The sequence below is a fragment of the Tympanuchus pallidicinctus genome, unplaced genomic scaffold (assembly GCF_026119805.1).
Source record: "Tympanuchus pallidicinctus isolate F22 unplaced genomic scaffold, pur_lepc_1.0 scaffold15, whole genome shotgun sequence".
NCBI classification, from domain to species: domain Eukaryota; kingdom Metazoa; phylum Chordata; class Aves; order Galliformes; family Phasianidae; genus Tympanuchus; species Tympanuchus pallidicinctus.
Window position 1 is genome coordinate 23,037,182 of NW_026294669.1, and position 13,487 is coordinate 23,050,668.

Consider the following 13,487-nt stretch of genomic DNA (forward strand, 5'->3'; position numbering starts at 1 on the left):
ACTGAGTCTCACAGTCATTACAGCTCCTGAAGCACTTGAAAGCTACATCTGAAGCGACACTGGTATTTTCTTTACAGATGGTACTTCTTTAGAGATCAGTTATTCATGCCAAGAAATTATTTGCCTTTCATGATAAGGAAAAGAATACAGCATTGCCTAGCTAGGCTGGTTAATGCTTATGTGACTGACCCTGGCTGCCAAGCTCTCACCTGTCTACATTTTCCCACTGTCTTCCTCCTCACCTGTCCCCATAACCACATCTCTCTTTTTGGTACTTCCTAAAATCAAGACCATCCAAAACTGAGTGGATGATCAAGATATTTTTATTTTTGCTGCCGCAAGTGTGATTAAGATTAGCCCCCTCTTCATTTATGTGAGGACTACAACCTAACTTCACTGACTCGGGCCTTTCTTGCTGTGTAATGTTTCTGTGAGGTAAATTGATTCTGCTTCCTTTTCAAGAGTTAATTCATGTTTAAAAAAAAAAAAAAAAAGCCAGTATATTGCATGCTTTCAGTGTGTATATCCCATAATGCTATTTTCAGAACTTTGCATAGTTGAAATACATTTTTCTTAATATAAAAAAAAATAACTCTGAATGGAAAACACAAGTGTATTTACCATCTAGAAAAATAAAGCTACTTTGCTTTTATATGATTTTCAACAGCTTTGAAATTGCTAACAATTATTTTTCCAAGGGGAGCCCTCTTATATTTTTCATTTGCATTTTTTTAAAATTGACTTCTTGGTGTTACGTATTTTCATATGTTGATAATGTCAAGCATGTCTGCAGTATCAGTTTGTTTTATCTGTCAGTTACGTAGCTTACTGACCTGAAAAATTCCTCTATCCCTTTCAGATCAAGGAATCTATTGTTGGTGAAATAAGACGAGAAATAGTAAGTGGATTGTTAGCAGCTGTATCACCGCAAAGCAGGTCCACAACTGCAAAGCAAGATACCCAGCTGTGAGATGGGTACTACAGGTAATCTGTGAATTTGCTAGAACCATTCAGTAATTCATTGAATACCTTTTTTCTTACCTTGTGAAATATCACTGTGAACTTAAGTCTTGCTTTGTTTCTATTTTCCCTCTCAAATAGATGTGCTCAGTGCTGAAGTTTATTAAATAACAGGGATATTGATAATCCTGGACAGCTTTAGAAAATTTGGTTTGTAGTTTGATCTACTATCAGCATTCATGTAGTGATCTAGTATTTTTGTTGTCGTTGTTTTTTGTGTCCTCCATGATGACTTTGAGCTCAAGGAGGAAAGGGTTAGATTAGATACTGGAGGAAGTTCTATACAGAGAGAATGGTGAGGTGCTGGCACAAGCTGCCCAGAGAGGCGGTGGATGCTCCATCCCTGGAGGTGTTCAAGACTAGGTTGGATGGAGCCCTGGGCAGCCTGGTCTAGTGTCAGATCCTGCCAGTTGGTGGCCCTGCCTCTGGCAGTGGGTTGGAAATCTGGTGATCCTTGAGGTCCCTTCCAAATCAAGCCATTACTTATGATTCACTTGTGAATTCATCATGTGAGAAGATTTGCTATTTGCCTGCCACAGACATGATCAGAATGCATACTCAAGCATAGCAAGCAAAAATCTAATTTAGATATTGATCTAATTTAGATATTTATCTTGCTTTTCTTTTCTGTAAGGTTGGCTGTGGAATTCTGCTTTGGGCAGCATACACTGGTGAAGTGTCAAGTTGGTTTTGCTTCAGGAGATGTTAAAGCTGCTGAGATAGGCTACTGTGTTCAACGCTGGGTTCTGTGATGTGGGCCTGTGTGCCTTTCCTTGAGTTCACATATAAAAACTTAGACACTTTAACTCATTTATTACTTTCCATAAAGCATCAATGAAACTGTGGCTCTCTGAGAGGTTGTGTATTTATTTGTATTTCCCTGTTGTAAATTTTTATGTTGCTAATTTCTTATAGCGATGTATCACGAAACTTGAAAATTTTCAGGCTTAACCAATTTATAAATAACATGCTCACATTCAGCTTATCTTAAAAAAAAATCACAGAAAACCACCACCAACAATAAAAAAAAAAACCAAACACTGACCTCTATGAGGTATTTATTGTGCAATAACTGATACACTTTGAGAGCTTGAAACAACCAATAATTGTTTCCACTGCTGTTACTTAGTGCCACTTCAAAAGAAGGAAAATTTCCTGTTGTAAAAATTGCTGTTAATTCTTGAAGCGGTTACTATTAGCAGAGTGGTTGAACGACATGAGGTTACTTAAAACTACTTAAAGTTCTGACACTGAAAGCCTTATCTTTATGTAAAAGACAACTTTTTTTTTTTTTTTTTTTTTTTTTTTTTTTTAAACTAATTTTATTTGCTTCCTTACTGTTTGCCCATCTTGTAGAAAGGTGCCTTATTTTAAGCATTGCTTTTTTGTCTTTGTGTTGACTGCTCTCAGTCAATCCAAGAAGTTCTCTTCTGCTTTGTATTAACAAAATGCAATAAAAAATACTGATATTCTGAAAGCAATTAGGATGTGCAACTTGTAATGGATGAGTGACCTTGCTTGTATTTTGGGGAAAATGGAAAAAGATTTGTTTCCTTCCCTGTCCCTCTAAGTTTCTATTTTCAGTTAGCCTAGTGAACATGTGTTTGTTCCAGTGGAAAAGATTGGAAGTTGTTGGAGGTTTTATGTGGTCAGATGGACATTTAGTGGATATGTAATATCCCATTGTGCTGTGCTAGGAATGTCTTCATTCCTTTGCCACTTCCAGCAACTAACTCTTTATACTGTGTCAAGGTCTTTAATCAATAATAGTTTCAAATGTAACAATATTATATGATAAAGTTTGATTTTTAATTGTGTTAGGAAAACACCCAAGGGCTGATTTCTTTAAAAAACAAACAACAACAACAACAACAAAAAACAACAGCAACAAAAAAACACAACAAAAACATGTATATTAAACCAATAAAATATTTATTTTGCCTATAATCTGTGTCAGTGTTTTTCTGTAATTTATTGTGCATGTGTTAGAACATTTTGGTTCATCTCTTTCATGGATGAATCTATTTCAATGAAATTGGCCAATGGAAGATACCGATGAGAGAGAAGAAACAGGAGCCCCAGTCAGAAATGAGTAATTCAAGACACAGCTTGCAGTGCCAAACATTGTACCTAAACTTTGGGTAAGTTTCCCTTTGGTGGAGCTTCTTCAATAGAGAACAAAACTCAAACTGATAAAAAGTGGATGATGATGTGAAATAACTGCTGGCTTTGGTCCATTACAACACTTTTTTCTGAATTAACATGACAGTGTCAAAATAATGTCATTTGATTTTCAGGAAAACAAGAAACAGATCATTTTTGCACTGTGCTTGTTTACTTCGATATTTCGATGTGAGTGTAGATATGATAGTAATTCTTTATATTCATGCTATAGAATAAAAGTGGTCGGAATTGCCAGAAGAGAAATTGTAACGATGAGATCAATACCTTATTTTCTTTCTTCAAAAAAAAAAATAATAGATTGCTACTTCCAAATAAGTTGTATATCTTTCATTCTAGGTACAGACTTGAGACTACTATATACAGAAACATCCCTTCTCTCTCTCTTTTTTTAAAGCAGTGTAAAACAGGAAAGCCTGGACAATGGTTAAGTGATTAAATTATAGCAATGAGAAGACATCATGGCAGAAAGCAAGAATGGTCTGAGCAGGTGAGTGGCCATTCAGCCCACTGTGCTACAGATACCGACTTGCACAGTATAGTTTTTTGTAAATATTTGGAAGTATTTATATAATTGCGTAGAATCTCTTTTTTTCTCTATCTTTATCTCTATCTTTAATTAATTATTTGCTACAACTCATTAGGGAGTTCTGGAGTCAACTTTTAAAGAAAGCAACTACAGAAATTTCACTTTTCTGTGTTCGGCCTTAGTTTTAGATCTTCTTTTAAAATTATTAAGGCAAGAGAAGTTGTGTTGAAGGATGATGTTCCATGTTAATGTCCTGTTCACAGATCAAATGAAGCTTAGGCTGCAATTAATTTCAGAAGTATTTTTTAAAGATGTACTTAATTAAGTATTGTTATTATTGGAGGTGTTGCAGGAAATTTTATACGTAGGCATGTTTTCACACTGACATAAGCAATGGAAAGAAATGTTAGCAGCACAGGCTCATGAGAAGTTTGGAGTCCAATCACAGTTTACAAAATAGGAGCAACCATAGCAAATGAAACTCAAAGTCTGGCCTGTTCATGTCTTCAGTCCCACAGTGACCAACATCAAAAGTTTGGGAAGAACTGAGCCTGAGGAGGTGTGGGGAGTGTTTCTGCCCTTCCTGCTATTAGCAGTCAGTGGCTCTGGATTTCCTGGCCAGCGGTGGTATCCTTGATGGATTTCTTTTCCACTAATTGCTTTTTCTGGTGCATGTGTAGTTATGGTGTCTGCAGCATCCTGTGGTGATGAGCTCCACAGTTTAAGCTCAACTTGTATGGAGAAATGGTTGTTATGTGAGCCAAGCCCTTAATAATTCCACTCGATGCCTTCTGGCTCTGCTGCTATTTCAGGCCCTGTGGGGCTGCACCTCATTGGAAAAGGCATCATTCACATTCATCTTTGATTCCTAGCTTGTCCCTATTCATGGAGTTGCTCTGTTCCTCCTGCTCATGGTGCGTCACACGTGATGGTTCCCCAGCTCCTGGGATTTGTCCCAGCTGGACATCCCTGGGTGATGCAGGTGCTGTCATGTGGGTGCTGCAGACATCACCTCCAAGGGTCACTGCGACTTCTCTACATCTAACATGTCCTCTGAGGTGGAGAAGGCGAGAAAGAACCTAAATATTAAGTATATCAAACTCAAAAATCAGAATTTTAAAAATATGTTGTGAATCTGTCATACTCAGTGAGATTTTATAGCTCAGCTGATGACTTTCTGTTGTCATTACAGCAGCCTGTGTTTGTACACTGAGTTTTCTAACCCGGGCTCTGAAGCTGTAAGAGCTCATTTCCTGTTCAGCTTCCCTGTCATCTATATTTTAACTTTTGTTTAAAAATATTATGGTAGAAACTCAGTTTTATATCTCAGTTGTTTAGTTCAATGTTAGTAAATTTTTGCATCAGACTTAATATGGAAAGCAGCTAATGTAATTTTGTTGTAACATCTATGCAAGCTGTCCGCAGTAGTTCTGTTTATTGAAAAATGTTAAGTTTACTTTCTCCTTGATAAGGAAGTGAACTCTGACATGACTTCCTCCTGAAATTCCTCTGTAAACCCATTACCAGAATGTTAGTCTCTGCACTATTGAACTACAGTCTGTATTCGATATAGATCTTCAGACTTTCTAAACAGGTTATGTCCGTACCATTAATGCAGCCTGTTTCCTGTGCTTGGGATGTGCTGATTCAATGAACAGCACTACTTACCAGTAAATGTTTGTACATTACTTGATAGTTGGGAGAGTAGTGAGCCCTAGTGGAAGGCATCAGTTTTTACCTCCTCAAGGTAGCTTTAAACTGATATTGAATTACAGTCACACTGCTAAGGAGTGATTATCTCAAGTAGAGAGAAAATATGAACAAAATTAACTGTGTTTTTTACTTACGTGAACTCATGTATGCCATTAGTGTTGACCAAAGCCTGGTGTTTGATGGATGAGTAATGGCAATGGGAAATCCACATTAAACTGTTAGTAAGCCAATAGCTCTTTTTGTTCTTCATCCTGACCTGCCTGCAGCATCACTTGCTGCTCACAAGGCAGATGTGATCTCATACATTTGCATTTTCTGCATATGTATATCAGTTTCCAGTTGTTGAGTGGGAGCAATTCTGGCAGCAACACCTGCATTTAAATGTTTGAAAGGGAAATTTCAGAGCTCTTTTCAGTATGCTAGTGTTTATTATTGGAAGACTTGCGTCTGATTTTAGTGGGTTGACTTCAGAGGCAGCTCCAGGTCTTGCTCCGCTCCAGGCCAGTGCTGTGGTAGTCCTTGATCACAGCAGAGAAGCTGAGGCAGATTGCCGACACAGTCAAAATTGTATAGTGTGTGGGACAGAGCCCACCAAGTTTCCCTCCCAGCAGCCTGAGCCCTTGGCTGTGAAGGTCTTTCCTTACACAGTAGGGAAAATAGACAGGAGCTGTGAGTGCTTTGATAGCTTGTCATGACAGCAGGGTATGTTAAAACGTAGTGATTCATGACAGGACCTAGTGAATGATACAGAAAGGAAAGATTATGGACAGTTATTTTTTATTTTCCATGATAGTTTTAGCTGAATCATGAAGGAATTAAAAACATTGTGGAGAGTGCACTAAAAACAGAAGATGAGCTAAAAGGATTTGGCAGCACTTAAATGCATTTCAGCTCTTCTCCAGACTGTGATGCAGTCTATAGAAAATGCAAGCACATTTTGCCTGGAGACCATGCTGTAATTAGGTGTAAGAGTGAGCTGACGCGGTAATCCTGAAATGGTATATCTGACTGCTCTCTAAAATATGCCTCTTCTACTATTCTGAAAATACTTTTATTGGTGTAGTGAGGATGTCTGCACAGCCAGCTCCCAAGCAGTGCAGTGAAAAGAGCGGCTGAGGCTGGCACCTCCGTGTGTACCATAGGCCTCTCCCTGCCAAACCTGGCACTCTTTTAAGGCCCCGTCCCTCTGTCCTGTCCTACCCTTGCTGTCTGGCTCTCCCCTGAGCCTGCCAAGGAGTATGTTTGTTGGTTTGTTTCTTCATACAGCTATTGAGCTTGTTTCTCACACACTAGTGCTAGCAACAGCTTTGGGATGTGATTTCTTTACACAGGAGCATCCTGCAGTCAAGAGCTGGAATACACCTCTGTCAGCCTTTCAGTCATTTAACATTACAACATTCTTTTCACAGTCTGAATGGTGGTTTTTTTTAATCTGATTTTATCATTAACATAAGAAATTGTCTTTGTGATGTAATAGTGCAATTGCACTGTCATTGTAGCATTATTTAATACACCGAGTTTCAGAGACATCTACAGTAGGTGTATTTAAGGCAAAGAATCACCTGGGTTTGAAGCTGTTGTTGAAATTAGTGGCATGTCTGCTCGTGAGGGACTCGGACAATTAGACCATCCTGAAAAACTTCCCCAACTCTTTTCCTTGGTGAAAGCTGCCTGTGTTTCTCTTCCTCCACCATCAGCTCTTAGCTGCAGAACTGCTGCATTTGCCTTCTGTCACTTATTGTTTATCTTGGCAGTCTATGGAACAAATTGTGATTGGTCTGTGTAGGAGCAGTGAAGGCTTAAGAAGGCTTAATCTTGTGAAATACTGAGTGTTACTGTTTCGTGCATTTTTTATTTTTTTTTTGTTCTGGTAAACAGAACTGAACGTTTTGCCGTAACACTATAAATATTGCAAAATTAGCCGAGAGAGCCCAGGATAACCTGATCTCAGGTCCTTCCTCAAGTACCAGCTGGGAACAGGGATATGCGGAAATCCCCTCCAACCAAGACTGTTCTGTGGTTCTACAATTCTGTTAATGCACATAAACTATCACAAGAAGTCTAATGGCAAAAGTGTCAGCAAAAAAAAAAAATGTGGCGCACTCCCTGAGCTGTTCAGTCTAGTCTCTAATCACCAAATACTTTCCATCCTATCAGATGAATATGTTCTACCCAACAAATAACTTGTGGATGTTACCTGCTACAGAGCTCTGTAAAGAAAGACTGTCTTCTCCACTTCAGTTCCAGCTGTACAGCTGTATTCATTCAGGCAGACCACTCTGAGTAGGGGTATGTGGGCAAATGAAATGGTTGTAGCCTGGGGACAAAATCTGGGAAGACAGCATCAGTGGAAATTCATTACATTCTCTTTTATTTGGTCTTGCAAAAAGGACAATTCTTTAGGATTTCAACTTTAATTAAATACGTCCAAGGATATATTGTGAGAAAAGTAATACGGCAGCATATAAAGGCTGTTATTTTTGGTAAGAGCTCTGTGATTGTGTTCTGCCCTCTGAACATCTGCTGTAAGCTCCTAGATCTCAGAAATGGCTTTTGCCAAGCGCTACAGAGCATCAGGCAAGTTGTCAGTTAATCACTGGCAATTTTCCAGCTACTGCCCATCAATTGGAAGGCATTTTGTTACAAAGGAGTTCTGATTTGGATGAGAAGGGGAAATTTACTGTGCATTATATTTGATTTTTGAGTGTGTCAGGTTGTCACCTTTTAGTGCGTTCTCACCTCTTAGGTTAGACTTAGTTCTTCATAAACTAGCTTACTTGTGTATTTGCCTCTGTTCAGAAATATCTCGCTATTCCAACAGTGTCTTAATGGTTTTCATTTGCATAAATCAAAGCCTTGATTTCTCTGATTTATTCTGTTGCATACAGCTTGCATGTTGTTCATACACAGGATCCCAGCTCCTTCCCCCACCTCCCACACTGGCACAGATGGGGAAATACTCAGCAATTCTAGAATAAACCTGTGATGAACTGTGGAAATCCTTAACACTTTCAGTGGCCAAAACCAAAAGTGCATTTTCAAATTCTGTTTAGTTTTGGTGATGTTCAGCCTCAGCTCTGAATTCTGCTGCTTCTCCGTTTGCTTACTGCAGCCTGTCAGGGGCAGGCTCAGGTTGTTTTTCTTCTCTGTGTGACTCACCTGTTTATTCTTCATTGCGGCTGGTTGGAGATCTATTGAGAGAGTTCACAGGTCTCCCAGGTCTCCCTAACAAAAATTCACTTGCTCTCTGCAGGCAGTCATGTCCCAGGTGAAGCACATCCTGTGATGTGCCGTACCAATTGGACTTTCCTTCTGCACCGCATTTTCTATCTTTTTCCAACTGCTGGTAATGGATATCAGGAGATTGACCGAAGCTCTTTGGCTGTGGGCTTAGAGCTATGCTTGCAACATAGTCCTTTGACCTGTCTACAGCATTTTCTGTTTTCTGTTTTGGCACGAAGCTCAATTTTGCTGCAGGAGATCAGCTGTCCTTACTGTCTTGTAGTGGTTGTGAGCTCTAAGAGCTCACTTTTGAGAGACTTTAAGAGAGAATTTTAATTAAGATGAAATAAAAAGTGAAAATCAAGTGTGCTCAACAGAGTATTATTAATATGATTAATCATGTTATTTTCATTGTCTTAAAAGAAAGCACAGATTTTACTCCAAAGTGGGATTTAGACCTCTGAATTTTATCCTGAGTCGACTTTACCTTTCCTGGGGTTGACAGAGGGAAAATGTCATCTCCAGTAGATTCTGTGTTCCTCTTAAGTAGAACAGAGTAAAATGTGTTCCGATATGTCAAGCAGGAGAGAGCCCAGATTGCTGGCTTAAAAATGGAACTTTTCAGTATCTGAAGATACATGAGATGGATCCTACCAGAAGAGATCAGAGCCTAAATCTGAGCTAGCCTAAGATGCAAACTGCAGTTTGTACACCAGATATGCTTCGTGAGAGTGTGGATATCTATGTAGTGTCAACATCAAAAGTCTTCCTGGAAAAGGTTTAGAAAAGGATTTGGAAGAGCAAGGGCTATTTTGTGATATGTGAGAAGGGGAGAGTGGTTCTGGCACCATGTAACAGAGATGGAATTACTGCATCCACCCCTCCTGCTACCTCCACCCCCCAAATACTGAAAACTTCCTGATTTGTGTTCATCAATAATTAAGAGCCCATCAGCAATACTCAGAGGGAGCTTTCATTGCACTTCTGAGCAGCCAGTTAGTAATGTACGGTGGAGAGATCCTCTCTTTCAAATCCCAGGGCTCCAGGCCATGCAATGCTAGTATTGCATTTTCAATTAGCTTCTGAGTGAATGCTTGGCATATGCAGAAGTGAACTGGTACACAATTAGCTTATTGTTCCTTTCAGCTTTGTGCTGAGAGGATCTGAAAGACTGAAGAAGAGAGAGGAGAAAAAATAGCCAAGCCAGCGGCATCTCTGTGGATGTGGAATAAGGGCACTGCTCGGCTCACACAGATCCACTTGCTAAGTCAGGAATTACAGCTGTTACTGAGGAGCACGCGGCGCGGCTCTCGGGAGGGTGCCGAGGGAGCCGCAAACCAGGCTCTGCTCTCAGGCACTCCAAGCTCTGCTCTCACCCACCTCACGTCAGCACTGCCATGGAGCCCAACAGCCCCAAAAAGATCCAGTTTGCCGTGCCGCTGTTTCAGAGCCAAATAGATCCCGAAGCAGCCGAGCAGGTAAGGACGATGAGTTTCTTTGGTTTATTTTTGAGGGAATGGGGTGGATGGAGGCAAGAGAGGGTGTTAACAGGTAATATGACCTAAAATCTTTCCTAACTTATGTTAGTTTGACTACAGACTAAATGCTCTGGAGGTCATTGCGATGTCTGGATAGATGCAAAGACAGGTGGATATGTGCTCCGAGCAGAATAAGCTTTCTTTGCCTCAGGGAGGTTTGCCCAGTGTACATTTGGTGTACATTTTCTGTAACTGGACTTGTTCTCTAATGCATACATTCCACCAGAATATGCATTCTCAGTCATCTAAAGAACACTGTTTTTATGTAAACCAAAACATGAAGTTGATAATAGGTACCTAATAGGTGTATAGCACAGTCCAGTTAGAAGACAGCTTACCATTCATTTTACCATGAGAAAATGAGAGTTACATTTTGCATACAGACATGCCTTCAGTTATCTCCTGTACTTCACATGATTATTAAAGTCTTCTTTATGTCACCTTTAATGTGTTTTAAACCTTTGAAATATGTACGTGTAAGTGTAGGAATGTGCCTGGATGTAGAATCATGTAGGCATGAAACTAATATGTGTACTATTTACGTTTTGAATCACATATACAGATAGATGTAAAATATATATAGCAATACAGCAGTCTGTGTAGGAAAAGATGCCTGGTATTCTGAACAGCTATGCACAGATGTACATAAAGAAGGACACACACAGGCTTGGAAGAAATACTGGATAAGTCATAATTAGGTCACCCAGTATATTTCTCTCAGTGCAAGTCCTTCCTGACACTCACTTCTATTTTGGTAAGTCTCTTTTTAGTTGATACCAGGGGAATATTATAACCTTGACAGTTCTGTGTTAGTAGCCATAAAATCATTTGCACTTCTAGGACAGGTATCTTGTTTCTTGAATGTTTGGATGTTGTGTCTCTTAAAAGGCAGCTGTTTGCTGGAAAATGATGTGTGAGAGACCACTGAATGAAGAAGTGCTAGAAGGGTGCAGGAGAGAATTGCTGCAGGTCTTCATTTTGTCCATAGGTGTTTCTGAGCTATAGAATGTCTGTGCTTCCTTCCTGTGCAGTTAATTCAAATAAGATGTGATCTGACATATTTCTGAACCCTGTGAAAATCTTAGGATTTGGATTTTGCTGCATTCCCATGGCTTTTGAAATGCTACGCCCCAAATTTTGACCAGTGTTTAAAGGCAAGCTTTTTTTTTTTTTTTTTTTTTTTTTTGGTGTTGAGAGATTAATTCCAAGAGCCAGGGGCATGTGAGGAAATTAAACTAGCAAATGCTGCTGCCAGCTACATTTGCTCTAATCTGGAAAAACCCTATTAAGCCCAGTGATGTAATTTTCCATTTACCCCTTTGAAAGCAAAATTTGAACCCAGCTCACTACAGATGTTGGCTCAGCAACTGAAAAAGAACAAACATACTGACATTGTGCATTTGTATGAGGTTCGTTTCTAGCTTAAATACTCCTGGTCACTCTCCTAAATTCAATAGAATGTCGATATAGCCTGAAGGTTTTAGTGTAGCAACTTTCAATGTAAGAATGTCCATTAAAGGAGAGTAGTCCAACATCATGTTGTTCAGCCAGTGTTAATGGAACAAAAAAACTTAACCAAATGAACTTTGAATAAGAAGAATTGCATACAATCCTTATTCGGGATCATATATTCGTAGGTAAATATCTGTGGTACAGTGCTCTTTGGAAACGTTATTTTGAAAGTCTTTTCTTCAGTTGAAGAATGATAATACTGCCTCTGGCCACAATTTAGAAATCTGGATTCATCAGAAGACTTATGTCCAATATCAACTCTTGTTTATGCTTACAAAACACTCATTTTAATAAATACTTATAAAAGTTACACCACAAGTAGGTATTTGAATATATAAGCTCACCAGCTACTGCAGTTATTTTCATGCAGTGAAGTTAAATGTCAGTTTTTGAGAAACTTTGAGAAATTTTGAGAAACACATCAGTAATACACATTCAAAAACTTATTCACGGTGACTGCAAATCACAAAGGTATTTTGGAGGGCTCTCTGCCATGCTTTGGCTTTCCATGTACAAGCAGCACAACCCCAATTGCTGTCAGTCCGGAAGAGTAGTGAGAAAGACAGTGAGGTTTTTTGAATGTTTGTAGTTGTTGTTATTGCTGTTTTTAACTTGATCTGATTTAGTCTCAGAAGGACATGGTGTTTGCTTTGCTCTGAGTGTGGGGTGGTTAGTGGTCCCTGATGGCTGCTCTTGTTTTCTGCATGTTACAGATCAGGAAGAGAAGGCCTACGCCAGCATCGCTGGTCATCATGAATGAGCACGTGCCCCCAGGTAAGTGCCAGCATACCATCTAAACTATTGAATTTGTGTACTTAGTTCTCTGCAAATTGGTTTTTTTAACTACATGATTTCAAAAATTCATCGTTATTTTCATAGCACTAAATATCACACAGTGGACCCTGGAACTATTTGGAGTGAAACCTGTGAATCTTTGTGAATGTTGGCTTCTATATGGTGTCAGTATTTTAAGGATTTTAAACTTTGTAATTTTCTGCAGTATGCATAATGGTAAACAGCACTTTTCTTTCCCTTGGTGGATGCCACGGAGGTCCATGCAGTTGATTTTTCAGTCTCTAGAGATGCTAGCATGGCTCCAAGGCTAATTCAACAAAGGAAATTGTTTTGTAGAGCAGGTTGTTCTCCAGTTTTCTGATGAAGAGTGTGATGTCTGTTCTCGCTATTCTTTTTCAAATATGAAAAATAGTATCTTCATCTGAGACTCTTCCCAGAAGTTTCTCTGTGAGGTGGGGCAATATGAAGTTGCAACGTCCTTTCTCAGATAAATGTGATTTTAAAAAAATTAGTCAGTGATAAGCTGGTCAGTAAGCATTATAAGTGACAAAACTGCAAAAATGAATTTCAAGAAAAAAATCTTCAAGACGTAGTCCATTTAAAACACATTACTTCATATCCAGCTTTTCTTTCATGTAGCTCTCTGAATCATTATTTTCCTGCCTTATCTCTTCATATTCTGATTTTTTTTTAAAAAAAGATAGTTTGGGCTTTTTCTCACTGATATATGTCATAGATCCTTACTGTATGCACTAGCATCTCAGTGAAATTAAACCATCTTAGCTCTATTGGGATCTCCACTTACTGCATCATGCTGATGGTCTCCTATTCTGATTGAGAGATAATACGGGTAGCTGAATTCCTGAGAACTGTGCAGAAGGAAGCATTTAGAGCACCCTGCTCTTCTGGTTGTGATCACTGCAGCATAGCCCAGGTTGGGGATGTTCAAATGTGTCATATGGCTAACACTGTGTTTT

General features: G+C 39.1%; 2 protein-coding genes and 1 long non-coding RNA gene across 5 annotated transcripts in view; 2 read left to right on the forward strand and 1 right to left on the reverse strand.

Moving 5' to 3' along the window:
* ITPRID2 (ITPR interacting domain containing 2) overlaps positions 1-2,967 on the forward strand; it is a 40,949-nt gene extending 37,982 nt beyond the window's left edge. For all 3 annotated transcript variants that reach the window (XM_052676047.1, XM_052676049.1, XM_052676050.1), the window contains 2 exons: positions 860-984; positions 1,655-2,967. In XM_052676047.1, coding sequence (XP_052532007.1) covers positions 860-970 — 111 coding nt within the window. In that variant the 3' untranslated portion in view covers positions 971-984; positions 1,655-2,967. The remainder of the gene's footprint in view (positions 1-859; positions 985-1,654) is intronic.
* Positions 2,968-5,270: 2,303 nt separating this feature from the next.
* LOC128077216 (uncharacterized) lies at positions 5,271-8,841 on the reverse strand. The gene is made up of 3 exons (XR_008204881.1): positions 8,603-8,841; positions 7,641-7,773; positions 5,271-6,177 (listed from the first exon to the last, which is right to left on the reverse strand). It is a non-coding gene; the product is annotated as an uncharacterized LOC128077216 (long non-coding RNA).
* A 1,058-nt stretch (positions 8,842-9,899) lies between these two features.
* Positions 9,900-13,487, forward strand: part of PPP1R1C (protein phosphatase 1 regulatory inhibitor subunit 1C) — a 41,242-nt gene continuing 37,654 nt past the window's right edge. Inside the window, exons 1-2 of the mRNA XM_052676064.1 lie at positions 9,900-10,143; positions 12,429-12,489. Coding sequence (XP_052532024.1) covers positions 10,063-10,143; positions 12,429-12,489 — 142 coding nt within the window. The 5' untranslated portion in view covers positions 9,900-10,062. The remainder of the gene's footprint in view (positions 10,144-12,428; positions 12,490-13,487) is intronic.